The sequence below is a fragment of the Malus sylvestris genome, chromosome 6, assembly GCF_916048215.2.
Source record: "Malus sylvestris chromosome 6, drMalSylv7.2, whole genome shotgun sequence".
Classification (NCBI taxonomy): Eukaryota; Viridiplantae; Streptophyta; class Magnoliopsida; order Rosales; family Rosaceae; genus Malus; species Malus sylvestris.
In genome coordinates this window covers 34,120,571-34,145,661 of record NC_062265.1, presented here as the reverse complement: position 1 = coordinate 34,145,661, position 25,091 = coordinate 34,120,571, and the positions used below count along the sequence as shown (strand labels likewise).

At 37.8% G+C, this 25,091-nt stretch overlaps 1 protein-coding gene and 1 long non-coding RNA gene across 3 annotated transcripts; one reads left to right on the top strand and one right to left on the bottom strand.

Moving 5' to 3' along the window:
- The first annotated feature begins 11,466 nt into the window (after window positions 1-11,466).
- LOC126626880 (uncharacterized) lies at window positions 11,467-12,212 on the top strand. Its single transcript, XR_007624797.1, has 2 exons — window positions 11,467-11,685; window positions 11,829-12,212. It is a non-coding gene; the product is annotated as an uncharacterized LOC126626880 (long non-coding RNA).
- Window positions 12,213-12,825: 613 nt separating this feature from the next.
- Window positions 12,826-24,570, bottom strand: LOC126626006 (NF-X1-type zinc finger protein NFXL1-like). 2 transcript variants are annotated; one of them, XM_050295165.1, is made up of 11 exons: window positions 24,185-24,570; window positions 20,271-23,867; window positions 17,373-17,595; window positions 17,044-17,286; window positions 16,833-16,886; window positions 16,660-16,710; window positions 16,150-16,410; window positions 15,971-16,023; window positions 15,764-15,881; window positions 15,420-15,674; window positions 12,826-14,540 (listed from the first exon to the last, which is right to left on the bottom strand). In XM_050295165.1, the coding sequence occupies exons 2-11, from the start codon at window positions 23,745-23,747 to the stop codon at window positions 13,462-13,464; spliced, it is 5,814 nt and encodes a 1,937-aa protein (XP_050151122.1). In that variant the 5' UTR covers window positions 23,748-23,867; window positions 24,185-24,570; the 3' UTR covers window positions 12,826-13,461. The 2 variants fall into 2 exon arrangements, with proteins under 2 accessions (XP_050151122.1, XP_050151121.1); XM_050295164.1 differs by lacking the exons at window positions 12,826-14,540; window positions 15,420-15,674; window positions 15,764-15,881; ... (4 more) ...; window positions 17,044-17,286; window positions 17,373-17,595 and having other exon boundaries at window positions 20,051-23,438; window positions 23,487-23,867; window positions 24,185-24,557.
- Between the last annotated feature and the right edge of the window lie 521 nt (window positions 24,571-25,091).

The following is a 25,091-nucleotide window of genomic DNA, read 5'->3' as shown; positions in this document are numbered from 1 at the left end:
GGGGACCTAGTTAGTGCATTTTCTTCATATTCATCCAGACTGTAATATTCTCCGCCTTTATATATAGATCACTTTCCTTTTTTACTAGTCAATCTGTATCACTTTTTTCAAGCAATACATCCAAATTCCTAACTGTTCATGCATAATGGGTGTTTTCTTTTATCGTTGCTTGCCAAATTTATTTGAGAAGAGAATGTTTCCACTACTGTTTATCCACTCATACGAAAATGACTCTTCAAGGCTCTGATATATTTGGTATCATAGATTATCTGACTATATACGTACGTACCCAGACAAATCATCCACCAAACCTTTTACATTTTTCAACAATTACAATTAGTACCAATATAACAAAGGAAGATTCTTGATTGTACACTGTTATAATTGCGAGAATTTAATAAACTAGGTCAAGGGCATGTCACATTATATATATAGTGAAAAGTAGAGTAATACAGACGGATAATCAGATACAAAACTACGATTGTTAATTTACTAACTAAAAACAAAGAAACGCTATAGAATTGCCAAAAATGCTACATATAACTCAAAGATATTACATCTTATATGACTTACGTCTAACTAAATTACAAAACATCCTATTTATAAAAAAAATTACCCTAATTCTAAAAGGCAAGGGATCTAAATACTTAACCTACAAGAAAACGCTAAGACGCAACATACAATATTACCCTTAAATTATAATAAACCAAAAGGCTAACTACTTAACTTTTCCAACATACATATGGTTTGTCGTAATGTTAATAATCTTCATACTCCACATTTTAAGGGGTTTTTGAATTTTAATTCTTAGAAGATTAAAATTCAATAAAAACCTGGTGTTAGATTGGATATTGATTTTAGTCCTCGGATGTGTACTTAATTCAAGAGTAAATTACATAGTAGCCCCTCATGTTTGAGGTCTATTACAACCTCATACAACAACTTTAAAACATTTCACTTTTATACCTCAAGTACTATTTTATTTCAAAATAATACATTCGTTACATTTTCCATCCATTGATCCGTTAAACGTTGACGTGGCTGCCACATTTGTGCTGATGTGACTACCACGTGACAAAAAAAAATAATCTTTTATACATTAAAAATATTATAATATTAACCCTTAAAAAAAAAAAAAAAAAAAAAAAAGCTAAAACCCAGCAACCCATTCCCCCGACCCTCCTTCACTCTCCACTCTCCTCACTCTCTCTCTCTCAAACCCCAAACCCCCCAAAATCCCAGATCCAAAACCCACACAATGTAGCTCCGTCGACGCCTTCCTCCTCACATTCACACTCCTCACGACCCTCACCGAAGCGCACAACATCACACACCACCAATCCCTTTCCGTCATGTTATCAGACCCTTTCTCCAACTACCCCACCCCCACCGAGGACCGATCGGCAATACCCAACATAGACTCCGACCCACCCTTTACCTGATCCGACCCAACTCATGGAGATCGCCCCGGCCCCGTCGCCGTCCGGTGACCGGAACATCCCAACCGACACCATCATGACGTCATCATCTCAGGAGAACGAAGCAAGCGCGGCGGCGACGACGGCCAATGCAAGGTTCAACTCTCTCTCTCTCTCTCTCTCTCTCTCTCTCTGTAATTGGATTTGTTTAAGTTTGTGCATTTCGGTCTCGATTGGTGATTGAATTGGTGTTTGCATTCCCTCAAAATTTCATATAAGAGTTTGGAATTGATTTGATTAGGGTTCTAGGGTTTATTTTACTCGTTTTATTTGTGATATTGGTAAGAGAGGCTCAAAACGAGTTGAGCTTTTTATTCAACTCTAATGGGAAGGAAGAGATGGGTAGGGGGTGGAGGGCATGGACGGAAGGGAAGGAAGAGATGGGTAGGGGTGGGATATGGGGTTGCGGGGAATCATTTCTGGGTTTGGGTTTTTCTGTTTTTTTTTAATTTTTTATTTTAATAGGGTTAATATTATAATATTTTAATGTATAAAAAATATTTTTTTGCCACGCGACAGCCATGTCAGCGCTTAATGGATCAATGGATGGAAAATGTAACAGATGTATTATTTTGAAATAAAATAGTACGTGAGATATGAAAGTGAAATGTTTAAAAGTTGTTGTATGGGATTGTAATAGACCTCAAACCTGAGGGGCTACTATGTAATTTACCCTTAATTCAAATTTATATTATTTTTTTAATATTTAATAGATATTTTATTTAATGTCATTAATTAAAATTAAAATTATTTATTATTATACACATTTTAATTCATTATATTTATTTTACTTCCTCTAATTAGTGTAGCTAAACGTTCGTATCATAATATATTTTACTAAATTAGTGTACCGAAATGTCCATACCTAAATATATTGTAGTGAATTATTGGCACATAAGAAAATATGCAAAAACATAAGTGTACCGAAAAAATCCGTATCTAAATATATGATACTAAACTAGTGTACCGAAATGTTGGTACCTAAATTTATTATGATAAACTAGTGTACCGAAATATCCGTACCTAAACATATTATACTAACCTAGTGTACCGAAATGTTCGTACCTAAATATATGGGTAAATTACATAGTAGCCCCTCAGGTTTGAGCTCTATTACAATCGCATACAACATCTTTAAAACATTTCACTTTCATACCTCACGTTCTATTTTATTTCAAAATAATACCTCCGTCACATTTTCCATCCATTGATCCGTTAAGTGCTGACGTGGCTGACACATTTGTGCCACGTGGCTGCCAAATGTGTGCCACGTGGCAATTTTTATTTTTTAAAATTTTTTTAAAAAAAAAACCTTAATCTTCTAAATTTAAAAAAAAAAAAAAAAAACCCAGAAAACTTGAAACCCATTATCCCCTAACCCCTGAACCATGCGAATCCCCCCAACCCTGAACCTTGGAAGAAGGTAAAAAAAAAAAAAAAAACCAAAAAACTTGATTATCCCCCCCTGCGAAACCCATATCCCATTATCCCCTCAACCCATTATTCCCCAGATCCCCTTATCCACCCCCAACCACCCCATCCCCGCGCCCGCGCGAACCCAAATCCCATAAGCCCCTCGTACCTGGAACCCACAACCCAGATCCCATAAGCCCCCATCCCACCTTCTTCCCTCCTCTACACACCCCACTCCTTAAATCCACACTCATTTCTCCTATTTTCACCTCACGAACCCGACGATGGCGGTCGAGATCTGGGTTTTTATTTTTTTATTTTTTTCTAGGTTGCAGATAGGGGTCAGGGGAAGAAGAGAGGGGGGAGAAGACGAACTGAAAGGGGTTTATTTTTTCTTTCTGGGTTGCGGAAGAAGATGAAGATCCGGGGAGGGGGGGTTGCGGGGAAATGGGATGCGTTGCAGGTACGAGGGTCTTATGGGATGGGGGTGGATAATTGGATCTGGGGAATAATAGGTTGGGGGGATAATGGGATATGGGTTTTGCAGGGAGCGTGGGGGGGGGGGGATAATGGGATATGCGTTTTGCAGGGAGCGTGGGGCCGGGGGGGGTGGGGGGAGGAGGGGATAATCAAGTATTTTGGTTTTTTTTTTTTTTAATTTAGAAGATTAAGGTTTTTTTAAAAAAAAAAATTTTGCCACGTGGCACACATTTGGCAGCCACATGGCACAAATGTGTCAGCCACGTCAGCACTTAACGGATCAATGGATGGAAAATGTGACAGAGGTATTATTTTGAAATAAAATAGAACATGAGGTATGAAAGTGAAATGTTTTAAAGATGTTGTATGCGATTGTAATAGAGCTCAAACCTGAGGGGCTACTATGTAATTTACCCTAAATATATTGTAATGAATTAGTGGCACATAAGAAAATGGCTTGTTATATTAACACCCCACAATTACTTTTTCATTTAAAAATTATTTTAAAACACCCCACATAATTCTCCATAATACCCTCGCACCCCATAATCTTAACATACACCTTATATTTTTTACATACACCCCACATTTTCTATATACATTGTACACATTTTCTTTGAGTTCTTCGAGCAATCCTACACCGACAACAATTTCAAAATACTTAGACAAGCATTAGCCTCTCCGGGGAACGCTCTAATTTATTGAGTGTCTCAACATTTATCAACATGAACTCATTACAGAAGTTATACATTTTTTCACTATCAGTATGCAACAAAATTTTGCAACATGAATTAGTTAGTAGTTAGTACCTATTGACAAGCTCAAAACCCTCTCTGAGCAACTAAGATGATCATCTCAGAGCCAAGAAAGACCATTTCAATTGGTTAGTAGTTAGTACCTATTGCAATTCCATACATTTCCAAAGTGTGGTTTCCAAAATTTAGACATATTTTCATTTCTGTGGTCTTAAAATAATGGCCATCTCAAAGCCAAGGAAGACCATTTCAAAGTCAAGTAATGGTGATCCACCGAGGAGGTGGAGCATCGTAAAATGGCGACAATAGAAGGGAACAGAAAACTACCACTTATAGCTTTAATAACACAGGTATTTTGGGAAGCAAAACTAGGCTTAAATAAATATCGATGTCGTTGAAATCACTAAAATAATGAAATATGAAGTCTTACTTCATGTGAAGCTTCTGAAACGTCGATCTTGTGTTTCAGTCAACGTGTTTGTAGTTTCATTGGTTAGGGTTTTTGTCCTACAATGGAGGTGAGAGTGTTTTGATAGTTGAATAAGCTAAATAATACGTTAAAAGTAATTTGGGATGTATTTAGATTTTTTTTTAACTTATAAGGTCGAAATTGTCATTGCATAGTAGGGTGCATAAGTCATTTAAATTAAATTTTAATGTGAAGTGTATTCAACATTATGTGGGGTGCTAATAAAAAAAGGGGTATGATATCCACACACCCCTTTTTACTTCTCACACACCCTTCTAATTTTCGGCCATCAGATCGGATGAAATAAAGAAGATCAACGGACATAAATTAACAAGGGGTGTGTGAGAAGTAAAAAATGGTGTGTGGATAGCACACCCCTAAAAAAAAGTCTAAGAAAATATGCAAACACATGTGTACCCAAAAATCTTTACAAAATATTTTCTTATATAAGATACTTACCATATTGAGAATTAAAACTTACAATATTTTCATAAAATTTAATTTATGAACACTATAAAATTATAAATAAAAAAGAGCGACATTTATAAATTGGCAGTACTTCTTCATATTGTTTTCGTACTTCGGCAACGAGTAAAACAAAAAATGGAGAATCAAGGCGTGAAAACGAGAAGATGAGTGTAAATGAACAGTGTGTGTGAACCCTAAATCAAACACATGCATTGCTCCGCTTTAACTGATAAAGGGGTGGGAGAAGCTTCCAAACGCAAATGTTCTTGCTCAGCGACTTCCCACGAACATTAGACTGGCCTAGCTACTACAGGTGTATCCTTCTGTGAAAGAAGCTTAATAAGAAGCCCAATGTCGCTCAAACCAAGCCCATGTATTTGTTGAAGAGATTAATCCAGGTCGATCTCTGTTAGTCAGATGTAAATTAATTTATTCACGAGGGTTAACTAATCTTCATATTAATATTCCATAGTCTGATATATTAATGTGTCGACGTCGCTGCATGGCGGGCCATTTGCAATCCAAATCTTATCTACAAACACACAGATAGTGCCAATAAACAACATATACATGTGCGTTTCTGCAGTTATGCCGCTTCCATGTTGGAAGGTTTAATTTGATCGATTCAATGTGCATTGACAAGCTGAAAACTAACCCCAAAAAAATGGGGATGATTGTGACTAAATGACTAGACATAAGACGATGATGGGTAGGCTAAGGCTATACCCTATATCTAGATAGAAGTTTAGTTGGTAGCTCTTGACTGCAAGGGAAAGGGATCCGGATCCCTTCCACCAAATCTACCAATTCAAGTCCTTAAAATATGATCAAACGGTTAAAATTATTATAATTTTTTAAGAAGACTTATGTTTTAATTGTTTGATCAAATTTTAAAAATCTAGATCGATAAATTTGGTAGAACTGCAAGTACGTCAACAAACTTATATTTTAAGAGCTATATTTATAGGAGATGCTCTAACATGCATGACTATTGACTAATCATTAAAGATAGACTTTATGTTCTAGTTTATTTTGTTGAAAAATATAAATGTTGAAATCGAAATTATCAACTCAACAGTGATATTTAAACGCACAAAATTGACTCACTTTTTAACACATTTTTTAACAGAGATAGCTCAGTTACAAACAAAATAAGGGCGTAGCCACCTTAAGCTAGAGTGGGCTCCAATCTAGTGAAATATTCTAGTAAATAATTTTTTGGTGCTATATTCTAATGAAATTCATCCACTTAACGAAAATTAACTCATGCCATTGAACTAAAAATTACTCTATACTCTAACAACTCCTAAAACAAAACAAGTCACTTTATACAGATAAAAGAATGCTAGCTCACCCTTAAAAAAATAGAAAAACTAACGAAAAGTTAAAAAAAAAAAAAACTTTAGAATGTAAAAATGTGATTTTTCGTTAAAATTAAACAATACCAAAAGTGTTTCGTGAAAACTCCCTCAAATAATTTCGCCTTGCAACAAGGCCCCATGTGCTTGCCGCGTGCGACCCTTCATTAGGTTAACTATTAGGAGTACTTGTTAAGGAGCCAAATCATGGACACGGTAAGGAAATATATAAGTACTTCACGTGATGCTCCTGATGGAGACCATGTGGTTGGAGCACAACTGATGCACCCCATCCTCTCTCTCTCTCTCTCTCTCTCTCTCTCTCTCTCTCTCTCTCTCTCTGACATGGCTGTATCCTTCATGGATCATATACATACAGCTCAGCTGATATGGCGCCACCATGCCTCCCAATTATTTGTGCCAAGTGCCAATTTATCAGAAACTTGTGATTAATTTTCCTCAAATAATTTTTAAATTTTCTTGCTATTGATAGGATAAGCATTCGAAAGTTGATCAGCATATACCAACTGGTTTTTGGTCTAATGCCAACTAGTTCTTAATCTAATAATAAACTGAATGATTATCGTCTATTTATCACTACTAGAAAATTTGACTTTACCGACAAAAGTAGTTTGTTGGCAAAAGTCAAAATTTGTAGGCAAAGTGTCTTTCCCAAGGAAAAAATTTGTCGGCAATTTTGTCACGAAAAGCATGTCGCCTAAGAGTTTTGCCGACGAATTTTGGTATTTCATCGGCTAAGATTCAACTTTTCCCGTCAAAATCTTATTTGTCGGCATTTCCATCTTTTCAGACAAATAATTCATCAGTATAGGCCTTTTTAGCTGACGAATAATACTTTTTAGCCTACAAAATGTGTTTGTCGCCATGAATATTTCGTCGGCACAACCTTCTCCCTGCCGACAAATTGGTTTTGTCAGGAAGACATTTAATTTATAAAAAAAAATGCTTTGATGCTCAGCTCTTACATATGCATATCAAAATACAATAGACAATTGTTAAGAAACAATATTTTACTGATTGATAAATGTTGAATGTACATCTAGAGTGTAATACAAAAGTATCGTTAGTGAAATCATAAAACAATTGAAGGAATGTTACACATGAACCAAATAAAAAATATCGAAAGTCATGGACTGAACTGTTTATACAAAAGCTCCCCTTGTCCTGGTCTCTCGTCCATCTCTGCAGTAGGATTGGCTAATGGCTCCTCAGGCGACCCAAACTCTCAGGTAACTCAAACTTGAACTCCCTGCATCGACTAGCCATGATTCTGTTGAGGCAGTCATAGTTTTCGTAAACGGTTAGATTGAAATAATGATTAGAAGCTCTCAAATGTGCTAAATATCATTCCTCTAGATTGATATAATGATAGAGATCGTAAAAAATATACTGGAAGCTTCTCAGAGTCTTAACTTCTAAAATTAGAGTCTTTATTTCCACAACACAAGAAAATGAGCATTCCTAGCTTTAGATCAAATTACCTTCAAAAGTTAAATAACCCCACATATGCAAACTCAAACATTTAAAAAGATTATATTACGAGTGCAATTATATATTTCTCGTTTAATGCTAATATCAGAAATGTGAGCATTTGTCATCATGCACGAGGTGGCTTACTGAAGAGCATCAATTGCAACCTTAAACCTTGGACGATATAGCACCATAGTAGAAAATGGGGCAGATCTGCAATAACACCACAGTAGTACAATAAAAAATGAAAACTTAACATCATATTAGTATCAAGCATATAGTGAGTTTGATTAAGCATCGGACATTTATCATACATAGATTCTTAGAGGCCAGGACAATGGTTCATCCAACCTTGTAATGAACATTTCAAACCACCTGCCCATTAAGAGGTTTTCTTTAGTCCCTTAATAAGATGCAAGTCAAAATGAATGAAAGGAGGTACAATAAGTTACACAATAATAATTAGTAGCAGTTCAAATCTCGGATTAATTAGCAACCCTCAAGTACGGAGAGGTTCTCCTTTAGCCTCTTATGTAATAGCTGACTAAAGCACTCAGTTATTTTCATCCAATCGAGGTATATCAAACATCTGATTAAACCACAAACTACAGAGCTTTATTAGAGTTTACACAAACATGAAAAATCTAACAAAGAGGATTAGTTCAATAAAACATGTAGTGTCAATGTAACATAATTAAGATTAAGAGATGACTGATGCCATACAACAACTGTTTTCAGCATAAGAACTCCATGTACAAGTCTCGCATTTTCTGTGTTGACATTGAATCCAAGTCCAATTGCACTTCAGGACAAGATCCTAAAATGCAACATACAATAAATTTAAACCACTGCACTGTTCATAACCAAATGATACTAGCATAGTAATATTTACATGGTCACCTGCTGAATGTGAAGCAAGGTGCCAAAAAGACTTGCTTCTTGGACAACTTGGGAAGGTTTCTTTGCTCTAACTCACTTCAAAAAACACACATATCACCAAATGAAAAGTACCGTTAACATCACAGTTAACAAACCCGAGCAAATAAAAAATATGAAGCCATTTTCTAACCTTGTTTGACAACCTATTCAATTCCCTTCAACAGGTACTTTTGAAAAATTACAAGAACCAAGCATTGACCCTGCACCATAAAAATCTTTCAAACATACCCAAATTAAACCATTACAAGAACCAAACACAAAACAAGAAATCATTCAAGGCACCTCCAAAATGTAAATGGATTGGAAATCAATATCAAACCAATATCACACAAAATGGCATCTAGTTAATTAAAAATTATATTAAATAAAAAGAAAATAACTAAACCGCTATACCTTTGGCGCGTTGCGGGTTTGTGATTGGGAATTGAATAGACGGGCCGAAGGAGAGAGAGCCGGAGCAGATCGAGGCTAAAAGAGTGGGCTGCGAGAGAAACAATTCGGTATTTGTGGAGATTTGGGGTTTTCGTGTTTAACCAGATGATCGGGATGAGAAACCAATCTAGAGCCTACAGGGTGATGACTGCAAGGTAATTTCAGAGTTGGAGTAGGAGGTGGCATCGAAGACTTTGTAGAATAGTAGCGCAGATTCGAGTCCACGAACGGAAGACGACAGAGCGAGAGAGACGAGGCAGCAACAGATATGTGAGAAACGAGGGAGAAGCCCGGCGCTAATTTTTTAATTAATTAGGTTTAGGAATTTGAAGATTACCAATTTTAATTCTAACCGGCAATTGTTCAAAAAAAATTCTAAACGGCAAAATAATTTTTTTGTTGCCCACTTAATTAAAGAAAACGCGCGACTTAAAAAAAAAATCATTTTCAAGAAGGCGGGAAAACTCCCACCAAATTCTTACCCAATAAAAATCAAGTTTGTCGGCTAACAATATCTTCGCCGACAAAATATTTGTTGGCCATAACCTTAAGTCGTCGGGAGAAGTTCTTACCAAAACCTTAACCTTGGTGCTCGTATTTAGCCAACAAACCAAAAAAATTGTCGGGTAAAAACTTTTTTGCCGACAAAATAAGTTTTGTTGGCTTAAAATTCGTCGGCAAAATTAGATTTTCTAGTAGTGTATGCATATGTTCGTTCACAAATAATTCGATCGATCAACTGCAACCACCTGCATATATATGTACATGCTGGCTTATCGCCCTCCTCTACTATTTACGTATAATATCTCAAATTAATCCTGGCTATAATGCATGGGAGAAAATATGTATATGAAGCACGTAAGTACAGGTACGTAAGTAACTAATTAAGGCTTCAAAGTTTTAGTTATACGCATATATACCATACAGCTGGTGACCAGAAGCCACCAAAAGCAGAAATATAAAGTGTTGTTTTACAGCTCAAAATTAGAATGATGCGAAAATTTGGTTTGTATTACCTATTTCGTTTTGGAATTCTATTTTGTTAGAATATAGTAGAATAGGAATGTGATTATTATAATTGATTATATTGAGGATTCCTTTTCTTAATAGAATTCTTAGATTAATTGTGATTAGGGTTACAACTATATATATTTCCTCATAGTGAGAAGAATAGTATTAAAGCATTTACGAATTCTAACTTGACATCATGAGCTAGGTTTGAAAAAAAACAGAAAAAAATAATAATAATTGAAGAACATGCGAACTGCCGTGACAAGGTGACTATGAAGGATGAAGATTATGTGAAAGCGCGCGTACAGACAATCGATTGAACGCCAGAGAATGCATATTTTTTTGGCTGGCCTCGAATCCGAATTTGAAAAAATTCGAGGTGAAATCTTGCGCAAGGATCCTGTTAGTGTTCCCTAGTTGGAAGAAGCCCATGTGTATATCCGTCGCAATGCTCTTCGTTGAGAAAAAAATGAATAGTAAGTCTGAATCTGCTAAACTGGTCAACACTGAACCAGTCTCCTGAATGCCAATTTGGTGAGAATCAATTTATGAGTTTGGGAATTATAGAATAATTTGGGGGGAGACTACTTCGTTTGTTTTGGGTTCTCTATTTGTTTGGTTTAGGCATTGTAATTTGTGAGATTTTGGTTGTGAGAGTTAAACACTTCTTTGTAATCTTCATTTGTTAATTTAATGAAATTCTTCGCCGTGATTCACCCATAACATAGATTTTACGCTGAACATGTAAATCTCTTGTGTTTTTATTTTGAGATTGTTTAATTCTTCGTGTTCGCCTATGATGTTGATATTTACTACGTAGTTTGTTAAAATTCGCTTCTACTTACACATAAAAGTACAACATAAGGGAACAACAAGATTTTACTATACTATGTAATGGGCAAGCTTTGACAAAAAAAATTGTATATGGCAAGCACATTATGTCATCAATATTATTATTCAAGAAAACTAGCTATACATGTATGAGAAGAAAAAAATCAATAGTACGTTACTGTTGGGACAATTATGTCCGTACGAAGATTTGACTGAAGTTGATATTATAATTTGACATCATATGCTCAAAACCTCTGGCTTTGCTTATGCCTACGTTAACTTACACTCCATCATCCAGCTGCCCCCATATTCACATATATATCCAATTAGAGTCACGACCTTCACACACATAGGAAGCAAACTCATTAAGTCAGCGGAAGAGGAAGGTACACAAGCTGCAGAAACATACCTTAATATTTGCCAAGAACTTATAAACACATTTTCAATTTCAAATAATTTCCTAGATTTTCAAACAGTTGCAATGGTGGTGTTAGGGCTAAACAAGCGCGTTTTTGCGTTCGTGGTTTTGATCTTCATCATCTCAATCGTCGTTGTTGATGGTAGACATATGTTCATTTTACTCTCATCAAATTCTAGTTTTACTTTCCTTATACTTAATTAGATTATGGTAAATTCTCTTTTTCTTTAATTAATATGATATGATAATATTTTCCTTGTTAACTTTCACGCAACGCATCATCAGGAGTTATAGGGGTCGACGAAAAAAGTGCAGATCTTATTCAAGACGAAGCCGCCAAGACCATTCATCCAGATTCATTCAAAACAAAACGAGAGAAAAATCTCATAACTGGACAAGATTTGGAGTTCCTGGTCATGGATTACACCCCAGCTAGAAGGAGGACCCCCATTCATAACTAATAGTGTAATATATAATTAATATGGCTTTCATTTGTATTAATACACTAGTAATTTGTATTAATCATCTATCATATTATTCACCTGGCCAATATAGCCACAATGACAATAGGCATGCATGAGTTTATGGCGAGGATTCCAAATTTCAAATTCCTGTATATCTTTTCTGTATTGTCATTGTTCATATTTATTTGGGGCAACTATATCTCACCCTTCATGGATCTATTTGAATTTTTCTAATGGAAATTTAAACCTTTTAAAATATATATATTTTTTATTATAGTGAGTTTAATCATCCATCATATTGTTCCTCATATTACTTATGATATATTATAGTGAAACCTCAACTTACTTAATTTTATTGTTAATAAAATAATAAAAAACTATGAAAACAAATTCGTGGATCGCTCAATGAGTTCACCGTTTTTGTTCTGAAATAATTGTCAAATTCTTATTACCAAAAATGTTTGGCTGTAAATTTCAATCAATTTTTTTTTTATCAATAATAAAAAGTTATGAAAACAAATTCGTGGATCGTTCAATGAGTTCACCGTTTTGTTTTAAAATAATTGTCAAATTTTTATTACCAAAAATATTTGGCAGTAAATTTGAATCAATTAATTATGTAGAGGATGACACGACAGGCAAAGTCTCGTAAAGGATAAATTTTTTCTTCCTTTTTATTACTTTGGAAGTGTTCTAGTCCGGATCCTCTTTGTGAGGATTTCAGAGATCTGTGAATCTTATTTGTTTATCGTATATCATGCGGCTAGAAATTATTTTAAATATTTTTATTCAAAAATAAACATAAACAATATTTGACAAAAACTAATCACACAATGTACGATAAACGAACACAATTTACAGATCTTCAGAATTATCGTAAAAATGATCCGAAGAGGATCCTGTTGGGTTTTTAGCTATTCTAATTTGGTATTAAATAACTTGGTCTTATACAGAAAGTAAAAATGTCAGTGATCAATTGCGTTGAATGCTTCAAGAGAAATAATTTAACAGGTGAATGTGATCCACCGGGGAAGAGATCATCCCTGGATCTCTCCCACCAAAGCCACCAAGTTCACTCATCCGGATCCTTAAAATTTTGTTTAACAGTTAAAATTATTATAATTTTTTAAGAGGTTCCTTATAGCCGTTGGATTAAATTTCAAAATTCAGATGAGTGGACTTTAACTTTGGTGGGAGAGACCGGAAAGGATCTCTTCCCGATCCACCGCTTAAAGGATATGCTAGGCATGCACGTAGCATTACTCCTGGCCACAAATACTTGTTCATATATGCAGTATAGATTTTACTCCTGACATCTTGTAGTACAAGGTAGAAACTTAAACTAGCAGTTCTTATATCTCCTCCGATCGCAGATTCTGTCCTCTTTTTCTCCTCTCGCTCTCTGTACAACTCGTTGCTCGATCCCCTGCCCGCACGGCGTCTGGCAATACAATTCATATGCAACAGACCATGCCAACCTCAACAAGAGCAGCATGAGGAATATTGAGTGCAACTGGAGGCTCTCTGCAATTTTTATCAAGAAACACATAAGTCATGATCAGCAATCGCTTTAGAATGTCTGATCCGTCACGCACTGCTAAATGCACCTGCCCTAAGAAGTATGCAGTCCCACTCTCCCTAGCATCAATCAGTTCTTGCAGCTCCTCCCTCACAGATACGTGCATTTGCGGACTATTCGGAGGCAACATGAACCGGACTTTTTTTCTCATCACCGGCGTAAAACCACTCTCGATTGCATCACCTAATGGAGACCGAGTTTCGTTGCTCGCCATACTTACGCACTCCATCTCATATGAATTTGTATCATTCAAAGGAATCAAAGCACTTCCGGTTCCATCAGCTGGTGGGTTTCCAATAACCACCATTCTTCCTTCGGATGAATTTTGGAAATCAAAATCATTTTCTTCCATGCAAATGAATTCACCAATCGAACTAATAATCTGTTCTTCAAAATTATCAGTGTCCCTAATAGGATCACAATATCCATATCTCACAACACAGCGATATATCTTAAAATTCCTCGGGCCAACCCTGCCAACAAGATACCTCCGACTTGGAGGGACATAAGGCATTGGCAGAGACTTGAAGGACACGAAAATCAAAACTTGGTGAAACGCTGGAAGATTGGTAATGAAGTGTGAGAAGAAAGCTGGAATTCCTGTCACTATATCAGAATAAATGAAACCAATCCCGGGCACCCTAGTAACTCCGAGGCCCGGGCTAATGCCTATAAGCCATTCTGCAGAGACCTTGTTTTGTATATCAAATTCGAGCTTCTTCTTGGTTCCGTAATGCCATGAAAGCATGATAGTCAGGGACATTGCCAAAAGGACAACCAAATACCAAGCTCCCTTGTGAAAATTCAACATACAAGCCGATACATACATCACCTCGATGGATCCAAAGAATATTAGACAGCAGACCGACTCAAACAAACTTTTCTCCCAATATAGCGCAATTACTAGTGACATGAGACAAGTCGTTACAAGCATTCCAGAACTTACAGCCAAACCTGTGGAAGATTTAGCTAACATCGATTAGACAACCAATTGTTGTTACAAGCATTTCTGGGGAGAATAAAATGTTGGAAATTTTGAGTAGAAATTTCATTGTCTCACATTAGTTATTACCAAAAGGTGTCTTCACTTTATAAAGTTTTGTTCCTTATAAAAAGTGATTAGAGTAATGGACCAAAAAGAATAAAATTGGGCTCAATCTTAGGATTAGACTTTGGGTGTACTAATTAATAATTAATTATCAAAAGAAGGGCCATGGGCCTTGGGGGTCAGGCTCTAATAATTAAATTTTTTAATTAATTTTGGATTTGATTAATTAATTATTTTTTATATCAACAGACTCATCTTTCAGATGAAGTTTGAAGTGATGAAAGAACGTTAGAGAACAAAACACCCATCTGAAGAGAAGCATCACATTCTCATACCTATTGCGAACAGGCATAAACCTATTATATATACATCTATCTACATGACATTTAGAACACAGAAAAATAAAATTCTTCTTCTACAATCCCAAACATTCTTACTGAGAGAACCACAAAGAAATTCGCCAGAAGTCAAGTTTTCTGGTACTAGAATTTTGACTTAGATCGTTGAATCTGGTGAAGCACACGTCTGTAGAACTACAAGCACTGAGTAGGGATGAAATTTCTGTTTCAAGGACATTACGGTACGCAAGCCTCGATCTTCAATTCGTCTGCCTAATATTATTTCATTTTGTTCATTCTATGTTAAATTATTTATTCACAATTATTATTTATTAGCATATATAAATTTATCGTTGATTGTTGATATTTATCCGACATAAAACATGTCAGGAATTTTTGTACTAGTTAACTATAGTACAAGAAGATAGCTAGTTGGGAAATAAATACCTGTCGCGCTACCAATTTTGATAATATCATGGAAACCAATCGTAACAACGAGGCTTAGAACCATCAATAGCCAGTTGATATCAGGAATGTAGACCTGCCCGTGTATCTTATCTGATGTATGAATAACTTTTACTCTCGGAAAACAACCAAGTGCCAGGCACTGATTTATAATGGAGAAACATGCTGTTATGGTTGCCTGGCTTCCCACAACAGAAGCAAGAAGGGAAAATGCTACAAACCAGTGGCGCATTTGTTCTGGAATTTTCATACACAATCCATTCCACATGTTAGAAATCTCAAAAATTGCAGACAAAACAAGTAAATAAAAAAATCATACAACTTACTAGGTATGGATTGACTGAGATGATTGAAATCTCTAACATCCAAGTTTTTGGAGATATATGCAGCCTGACCGGCGTAGCTTAAAACAAGGACTGGATATATGAAGCATACAAATGTCATCTGCAGCACGACACACCGTCCGTAAGTTCATTTCAATTGCCAACTACACTTTTAGATATGATTGAAAAAATATGAGATGTATCAAAAACCTTGATTGATTTCCTTCTGAAATGACCTAGAGATGTAAACATTGCTTCCGATCCTGCAAAAGTGAACAGTATTTCTGGATGAAAAACTAGGTCTAGTGAAAACATATGATTCCAAAATAAAACAAAAGCATTATATGAAGCTCATGGGAATATATGGCTGAAGCGGAATAGAATAAAACCTGCTACACATAAAGCAATGCTGCCTAATGACCTCCAACTTTTGCTGTGAATATTCCTGAAAAATCTGTACATGTACATGGGGGAGGTAGCAAGGAGAATTTCTTTGTTCCAGTGGAAAATGTTATATACACCCCCTCCACCAATAAAGAACAGCCAAACGACGATAATTGGAGCAAAAATAAACCCAATTTTACGAGTCCCGTAGTGCTGTAGTGTGAAGAGGCACACCAATATAGCAGATGCAGTGGAAACCGGGACATCTGAAACAAATAGGATATCCAAATCGTGACCAGTATAGAAGATGCCGTGGGAAGTGGATAAACTTTAGCTAGCACGATTGACTGGCTCAGAAATGTGTTATTTACTGTCTATATGTTAATTTCCAGGTGTGATGTTAGTTATCATGGGAAAAGTATTCAACCTTCTTTAGGTCACTGACTACGAAACAACACAAGCAAGAAAGTGGAACAAAGTCAATGGATGTATCTACTTGATGACAGAATACTCACATTTCTCTAAAGCTCTAGATATGGCCTCCCTTTGTTTTTCCGACGCTGAAACTGGTTAGAAATTAAGAGCCACGAGATACATTTGTGTCAGAGTAGTGGCTGGCTATATGGCGATTAAAGGATGGTTGAAAGAAATATATATATCTGTAACTGAATTTACAGGCAGCTCTTACTTCTGTGTGAAATATCCGACAATGATCTTTGAATTCCAGATGAAACTGAATAGACTGGTTAAGAAAAAGAACAGAAAACAAATCATTTAATCTATAAAATGATATTAACTGTACATATGATCAAATTTGGCATAAGTTCGATGCAGAAAGTAAACTTTTTTATAAATTTCCAGTATAATTTATAATTAAAAAAAAATGAGGAATGCCAAACCAGAAAGAGTTGGGGTAAGCACCCCAATGCCAATTGTCATGCAGGAACCGAAAAGAGCCAGGAACAGCATCAAATAATGGCCACATCTAAGCTTTTCTATGGCTCTTCGAGCCCTTGATTCTGCCTTTATCTTGAAAGGACTTCCCGTCTCATAATGCATAACGTCATTAGCACTACTTTCATTTGGAAGCAAACCAACTTTGGCATGCCTACACAGAAGTGAATACAAAGCAAAAGTACCACCTACAACAGAGTCAAAGTAAAAAGTTAATCTAATGGGAAATCCTCGAAAATAAATTCTTGCACTTGTGACGAAACTAGAACATTACCTTCTCCATTGTCATCAGCTGTTAATACTATAAATGCATACTTGAGTAAAGAAATGATGTTAATAGTCCAGAAAATGAAGGAGAATAGTTCATAAACGGTCTCCTCTGATGTGATATCATCTGCAGTCAATGTCCCGAAGACGTATAAGGGAGCAGTACTCATTTGACCATATATTACTCCAAGGCTCTGAAATGACAACAGAAGTGTGTGTTTCCATGTCTCCTGCATATTATCAACTCAAAATTTAGGTGATGTATACTGATCGCAAAATCAGAATGGGAACTGTAACACTATGTTTGGATGAGGGAAATAAACTTGGAATTTGGATAAAAGTCAGAATTTATAAATTTACATGCACCAATTCCTTTGTTTGGATTCATAAACATAGAAATTTAGAATTTTCGCGTGAAAAAAAACTTGGAATTTGGAACCTCCAATTACCAAGTTTAAATTCTATGTAAATATGCGTTATTTCCCAATTTCTATGATTGAGAGTTTAAAAATAACAATGTCCGTATTCAATTCCATTATTCTTTTAGGTTAACCAAACAAGAAAATTCACAAATTCTAGAAAATAAATTCTCATCATTTCAATTACCATCATTTTAAAATTTGTTAGTAATCTTAAATGTCTTCATCCAAACATAGTGTAAGTAGATCCAATCGATCAAATCTAGACAGATATTAACCACTGTCTAGTGATACTTCTCTTCTCTATTCAATTTGATTTCACAAGATCTAGTTTCGTTCAAGTAACGGATTCTAGCCTATTGAAAATTGTCCTAAGTTCGAAACTTTGAATCCGCATCTCCGTTGATAAAAAAAAAAACTCCGATTCGGACAGTAAATGCACGAGAACACAGTCTTAAGCAGTATTCTGTAGATAACATTGAAAGTTTGGATCTTGGCTATTTTTTCTTTTTTCAATTTCATGGTAACGGATTAAAAAAATACTAGCAACAGAAATATCAGATCAATGCAAGTCAAGTGAGTACAACAACCCGAAACGGAGATGGTAGAGTGAGATCATGGCTCAATGCTTCAGCTAGTTCATAAAGCCATTTAGTACAAACCAGACAACTTTTTCCAATAAAATCAAGTAAAAAAAAAATTACATACAAGTTTTTTAGCTAAAAAGTTACCTTGAACTGGTTAGGAGCAATGAGCTGAGGTTCCATGGACGTCTGAGATCAAAAGACAGATTGAAAACAAAAAGTTAAAGCGATGGATACTAAACAAACGTTATTGTGCAGATTTTATATATAAGAAACTAGAGAGAGAGAGAATGCCAACTGCCAAGCGACTTACACAATGCTTCACACACGGAGTTCACAATACAGAATTTAAACCTCCAATTTACACAGAGAGAGAGAGAGAGAGGGAGGGGGAGAGAGAGAGAGAGTGATGTTACAACTTACATCGTAATGAGGGGATGATAATATTTCATATTTATATACACCGGTAGTTGAGATGGAATGCCGGTTTGACAGTGACGCCTATGATTTTTAATGAATAATTTATTCGAAAATTTTAATCAGTCATATATTTTTTCATTAGAACGAATCAATAGGAGATATGATCTAAGCTGCATAATAGACCGGTCATATTAAATTAAGTACCTACTCATTATCTGATAGTCGATCTTAAGTCCTACCTACGAATAGAAAAAAAACGTAATACCCCGTGTCGAGATATTAATATTAGAGAAAATCACATACACATCCACATCTCACATGCCTTTCCGTTTGGGAGGTGGGTTTGGGGTAGGAGGGAGGAACCTCCCACATGTGACATGTTCGTTTTGTGTGATTGATTTCGCCTGTTTGTATCGTCTGTTGTTTATTTGGAGTTTCGCCTGTTCGTATCTTCTGTTGTTTATTTGGAGTGGACTTGTAGTTTGTCCAACTTTGGTTGTTCATCTGTTTCTTGACTCTCGAAGGTTCGAAACCACAACCAATCAAACGGTCAACATCAAATATAAAAATATGCCTATTGGTGCGGTGTGAAAGGAACTTGGGAGTTACGGAGCCATCTGAAGTGAGAGATAGAGAGCAAATATATATCCAGTCATATGCTAGAATCTTTTTATCAACAAAAAAAAGTTCAATAAGACAGTTTTTCATACTACGTAGGACCAGCGAGGGATTTGAAGAGATGTATCTCAATTATATATTAGAATCCATCTATCTTTGTGCGAAGATAAACTTCGTTAGGACAACTTTATTATTGCAGTTTTCACCCTATGTAGGATCTTATGGCGAGAGGTGTCTCACAAATATGGTCGTAGCATCACTCCCCAAATTTTTTATTTAAATGGTATCAATCTTCATTCATTGTTAAACCCAAAACTGAAAATGTGATATATCTCAGTTATATATTAGAATTCATCTGCCTTTGTGCAAAGATAAACTTCGATAGGACAACCTTATTAGTGCAGTTCTCACCCTATGTAGGATCTTATGGCAAGAGATGTCTCACAAATAACATGATCGTAGCATCACTTCCCAAATTTTTTATTTAAATGGTATCAATCTTCATTCATTGTTAGATCCAAAACTGAAAATGTTTTGTTACATGACGAGAAAGAATGAGAAGTCTTGGATTAGATGTATGTCATCCACTTTCACAAACCATCTCTAAAACAAAAATGCAACAACGAGCAGCCCACCAAGACAACTTTAAAATGAAAAATGGTTTCCATTTGATCCAAAAAGTCACTCATACAAAAACGTGGAGCTAACTAACATTTCTTTGGGCTACAAAATTTAATCACCCCCAAATGCAAAACAAAAGAAAACAAAAGGCAGAACATCTACTAAAACTACTACAAATCCCGCAAAGCCGTCGGTCCTAAACTTTTTTTCATCTGTTTCTCCATTCTATCTTTATTCATAAGCCTTCTCCCAGTCATCAACCACTTCAGGTGTTTCTGCAATAACTCCAACAGGCTGCCCTTCAAAAGTGGAACTCGAACTCGAACCACTCGCTTTCGAGTCCAAGGCCGAATTCAATGGACCCAAAGACAGTTTTCTATAGTCCTCAACTCTGAGAGATGAAGCGGATGAGCCCAATGCCGTGTCACCGTCCAGTACACTCCATCGATTTACTGAGGCAGCAATTGGTGCTTTTTTATTCCACACGTTTGCCGGCGCATCTGTAGAACTGCCAGGCCACTCTTCCTCGCCCCATGAATCTTCCCTCCAACCGGACTCTCGTGTAACAGTCTTCTTCCACGGATTACCCATCAGCACTGCAGAAGCTCCTCCTTCCCTAGATGTCCCCAATCCACCCCAAGCATTAGAACCTGATGCCGCCATAGATGCACTGCCATTGGAGTGAACAACAATAGCGCCATGATATAGTGCACCATTATCCAACCTCCTCATTGCAGTTGCTGCTCGAGCAGGGTCGTTGAATACGGCTAGTGCATTCTTATCGTTCAACCAGACTAACTCACACTCCCCACCAAACCTCAATACAAGTGCACTTATATCTGCATCTCTAGGGAGATCTGGGAATGAAACTACAAGCCTGGGATCCATGTCCACTAAATGATCATAAGACGGAGGCTTGGGTGCACTCACTGTTGTTGTGCCCTTAACCCCAAGTATCCGAGCGGGGGCTTTGGATTTAGGTGTAACATGAACCACAATAAATCGCTTGGGCTCCCAGCCAGCGGCTTGAACTGCAAGCTTCCATCTTTCAGCGATCATCCGAACTACATCCCTCTTCTCCTTCAGCATCGGGCAGAAAACATGAACCTTGAGACCACTTGTAGCACCTCTACTCTTGCCGAGCACCAAGTACTTGCATCTCTCCTCCACAGATAATACCCACTTGGGATCGCGTCTAAGAAGGTCTGAAAGCAACTCAGAAACAGCAGAACTCTCACCAAAATGGAGCGCATCCAAGTTTGGAGGAGTTATATCAAAAGCATCTGCAAGAACCCGTTTCCGCTCCATCTTAGCACATTCATCATCACACATAAGCTTCCTCTGTCCGAGCGGGATATTCTTGCTGGTTGATTCAATTGGTTGCAGTGGTGCTGGCAACCTTTGAACAATGGAAGCTTCATAAACAGTATCGGCCTTGAAACTAGCATTGCTTCCACCGGAATCACAAGGAACACTAGCTGTCATCCGGCCACAAGAACAAGTGATTGTGACAGGAAAATCACAGCTGCTATCAGGACAAGAAGCATAAGGGTGACAAAGTGAAGTACATGTATGCCTGCAATCTCTCCTAGGAGCACCACATATCTGTCCACAAGAAGTTTTTGAACCTTGTTCTGCCAAACAAGATGTATCACAGGGAGGCGGGTGACAAGTCCTGCCACAAGCATGCATACCACACTGCCTTGTCTTCCCACAGAGCTTGTTACATTTGATGTCCCTCGACCCACAAGGAATGTTCCTGAGGACCACATGCCCACCAATGCACTCCTTTGCCACAGGCACCGCACATGGTGGACAGTCTCCAAAGTGGCAGCTGTGAGAGGATGTATGCCCACAAGGCTGAGGGACTGAACACGGGAGCTGACATGATGGGGGAGGGGTACCGCATGGCAGTGGAGGAGGGATTGAAGTCCTCCCACATGCACAGGTCAAGTCCGTGAAGATTGTATCAAGGCAGGGAGGGCAGTGGCCGCTGTGACAAAGCGATTCGCAAGAATGCTGACCGCACCTTAACTTCTTCCCACAGGACATAGAGCAAAAGTGAGGATCCCAATTCCCCAAGAGAGCATTATTCAAATTAGAAAGAGGACAGCACCTCTCGCTGCACCTGTGCCTTCCACAATTCTTCTTCCGCCCACAAGGCTTATCACAAGTGAATTTCTCATTCTCCATTGTGGTTTTAAAGCATTCCGCAGTCCGAGAAGTTGACCCACAACGACATTTTTGGGTCACTTCAACCAAACAAGGTGGGCAATCCCCAGTATGGCACACCTCTTGACACTGGTGCATCTCACAAGGGAGGGACTTGCTACATAATTGAGAACAGGTTGGAATCGGATCCAAACAACTCCGTCGTTCCTCTTGCAAGCTTGTCTTCCCACAGTGGCATGTCTTAATCCTAGTTGGCATTAAATTGCAATCTCCGCACGGCCCTGGATGGCAAACCTCACTGCAGGAATGATTACCGCAGCTAAGCATTTTTCCACAGGTGGAACTACATGAAAAAACACCATCTTCTGCTTTCACCTCTCCCTTAACAGTCATGTCTCCACAGAGAACAACCTCCACCTTTTTCTTGCAAAAGCAGGAAGCATCAACCAGAACCTGACAAGGATCACAAGGACCCACATGGCAAGTCCGCTCGCAGCGATGACGCCAACAATCAAGCAGCTTATTACAATCCTGACCACAAGTCAGAACAGATGCCCGGTCAGAACATCTCGTTGTGATTGTTTTCTTTCCACAAGGGCATAAACGTGGTGGGGCAAATGCTTTACACGGAGGGCATGGACCTGGGTGGCACTGCAAGACACAAATGTGAGGGCAAAGATCCTCCTTACTCACACCATTGCCTGGGACCTCCCTCTCGAGTTGCTTCCCGCAAGGCTCACCACACGAATGCGGTGTCAAATACAAATCTGAAGGCGGGTCTGTCCTCTTGCCACAAAAGCAAACATATCGAATCTCCTTTGAAGATGTGAGCTGGACAGACTGACATCCAGGACACCGCCAATTAAACCCCTGATTCTTCTCCGCAGACATGTCAATAGAAGTGGGAGCTCGAGCCCATTTCTTGATGCAATTCAGATGGAAAATTGAGTAACAGCTTGAGCAGGACCAAACAGGTGCAGACCTCCTCACCATTTCATAACAAATCATGCACTCGACAGTGCCCCTTGTCAGCTTATCCTGAATTTCTTGCACAAGCTGGGGCAAATTCGAGTCCTTCAATCCCTTTTCCTCCTGATTCTCACTCCTTCCCCTCTCCCTTCTATGGTTCACTGACTGGCCCATATGGCCTTTAATAACGCCATTATTTCCTCCTCTGTGTGGCCGAATCTCTGATGGTGGAACAGAGCTATGATTAGGCAGGCCAGCATTCCCATTCAGGTTGTTAGGATTGAATCTTGGATTAGGCTGGCTGAGATTGCCATTCAGGTTGCTTGGATTAAATCTTGGATTAGGCTGGCTAACATTGCCGTTCGGGTTGTTTGGATTGAATCTTGGATTAGGCTGGTTGGCATTGACATTCGGGTTGTTCGGGTAGACTCTTGGTGGCGGGTTAACAGCAGCAGTGGTAGTGGTAGGGTCGGTACCTCTCAGCACCCACTCTCGACGAGCAGGCTGAGTAGGCTGAGTAGCAGGCTGAGCAGGAAACCTGGACCTATCCCTTCGCTCATTTTGGACACGAAAACTCATATTCTGCGAAACCTCCAGGCTATCAGACCTCCTATTCTCCGACAGTGTGCCGAAATAGGAGATCGAATCAGAACAAAATAACTCCTCAAAGAAATCCACGCCCAGAAAACCAACCTGTAACTGCAATCAATGAATTCAATTTGGAGTTAAATTAATTAACAAATTTCAACAAACAAAACACTAAACATTCATGGGTTCACTAAACTAAAACGAATTCATATTTGATTCCAATCAAGCTCAAAACTTTCCAACATTTTGTGACATCCCAACAAGAAAAAAAACATTCAAATATAATTCAAATCAAGCTCAAAACTTTCCAGCAATTTCTGAAAACCCAACAAGAAAAACAGAAACCCTAATCGAAACAACTAAAAATCCGATTCGAAGTCCAAAAAAAAATAAAAAGAGAAACCAAAATAAATTAATCAAGTAATTACCTGATCGGATTTGTCCCACCCAGATGATAAGAAGCAGAGAGAAAATTTCCCGCACTTCCGGTGAGTCTCCCTCTTTCTAGATTTTATTTCTGGGATTTCAAGTGAAAAACAACAACAACAGAAAAATTGAAAATATTCTTCCCTCTGTGTGTGCGTTGGTGTTGTGCGGCGGGTCCCTAAGCAGGTGGATATTTTTCAGATGGGTTTGTCTCGGAGACGACACAAACCGACCCGGAGAAGAAACGGGATGAGAGAGGGGGAGAGGAGAGAGAGTGGTTTTATAGTGAGGGTGTGACTTGGGGGATAAGGAAACAGGAAAGGGGAAGGCAGCGAGGGTAGTTCGTCACCGAAATCGCAGACTCTGACCTGACCCTTCATTTACTGCCACTTGTATATAGTCCTCTGACTCGTCTCCAAGTATTTGCGTGCTCACCACGAACCACTCCGGCCGCCAGGCCCACCACCGTTCCCTTTGTGTGCAGGTCACTCCCGGGCCTCCCCCGTTTTATTCACTTGACCCAAACATATGTGTACTGGTCTACATCCAATCTCATTTCCATGACCCAATAGCAACAAGGCGCAAAATGGAATGGGCACTTTAAGAATCAACAACAACAAAACCTTTTTCTATATGAATCTTAGAACGTCATTATATTCGGTTCTGTGTCATATCCTCTGTTAGAAATCATGATAGAAAATACTTTAAATCATAAGCGTTTTCTTAGAAGTCCTTTTGTTAAAAGCATATCAAAGACTATTGGTCAAAGCCATGTTTGGGACTGCTTTTGATAGGCTAAATGCGCTTTTAACAATTAAAAAAAGCTATTAATTCCATTTGATTAAAAAAAAAAATGTGATTGAATTGCAAACGCGTTGTGCTGATTATCTTTAATGTGTTTCTAATATA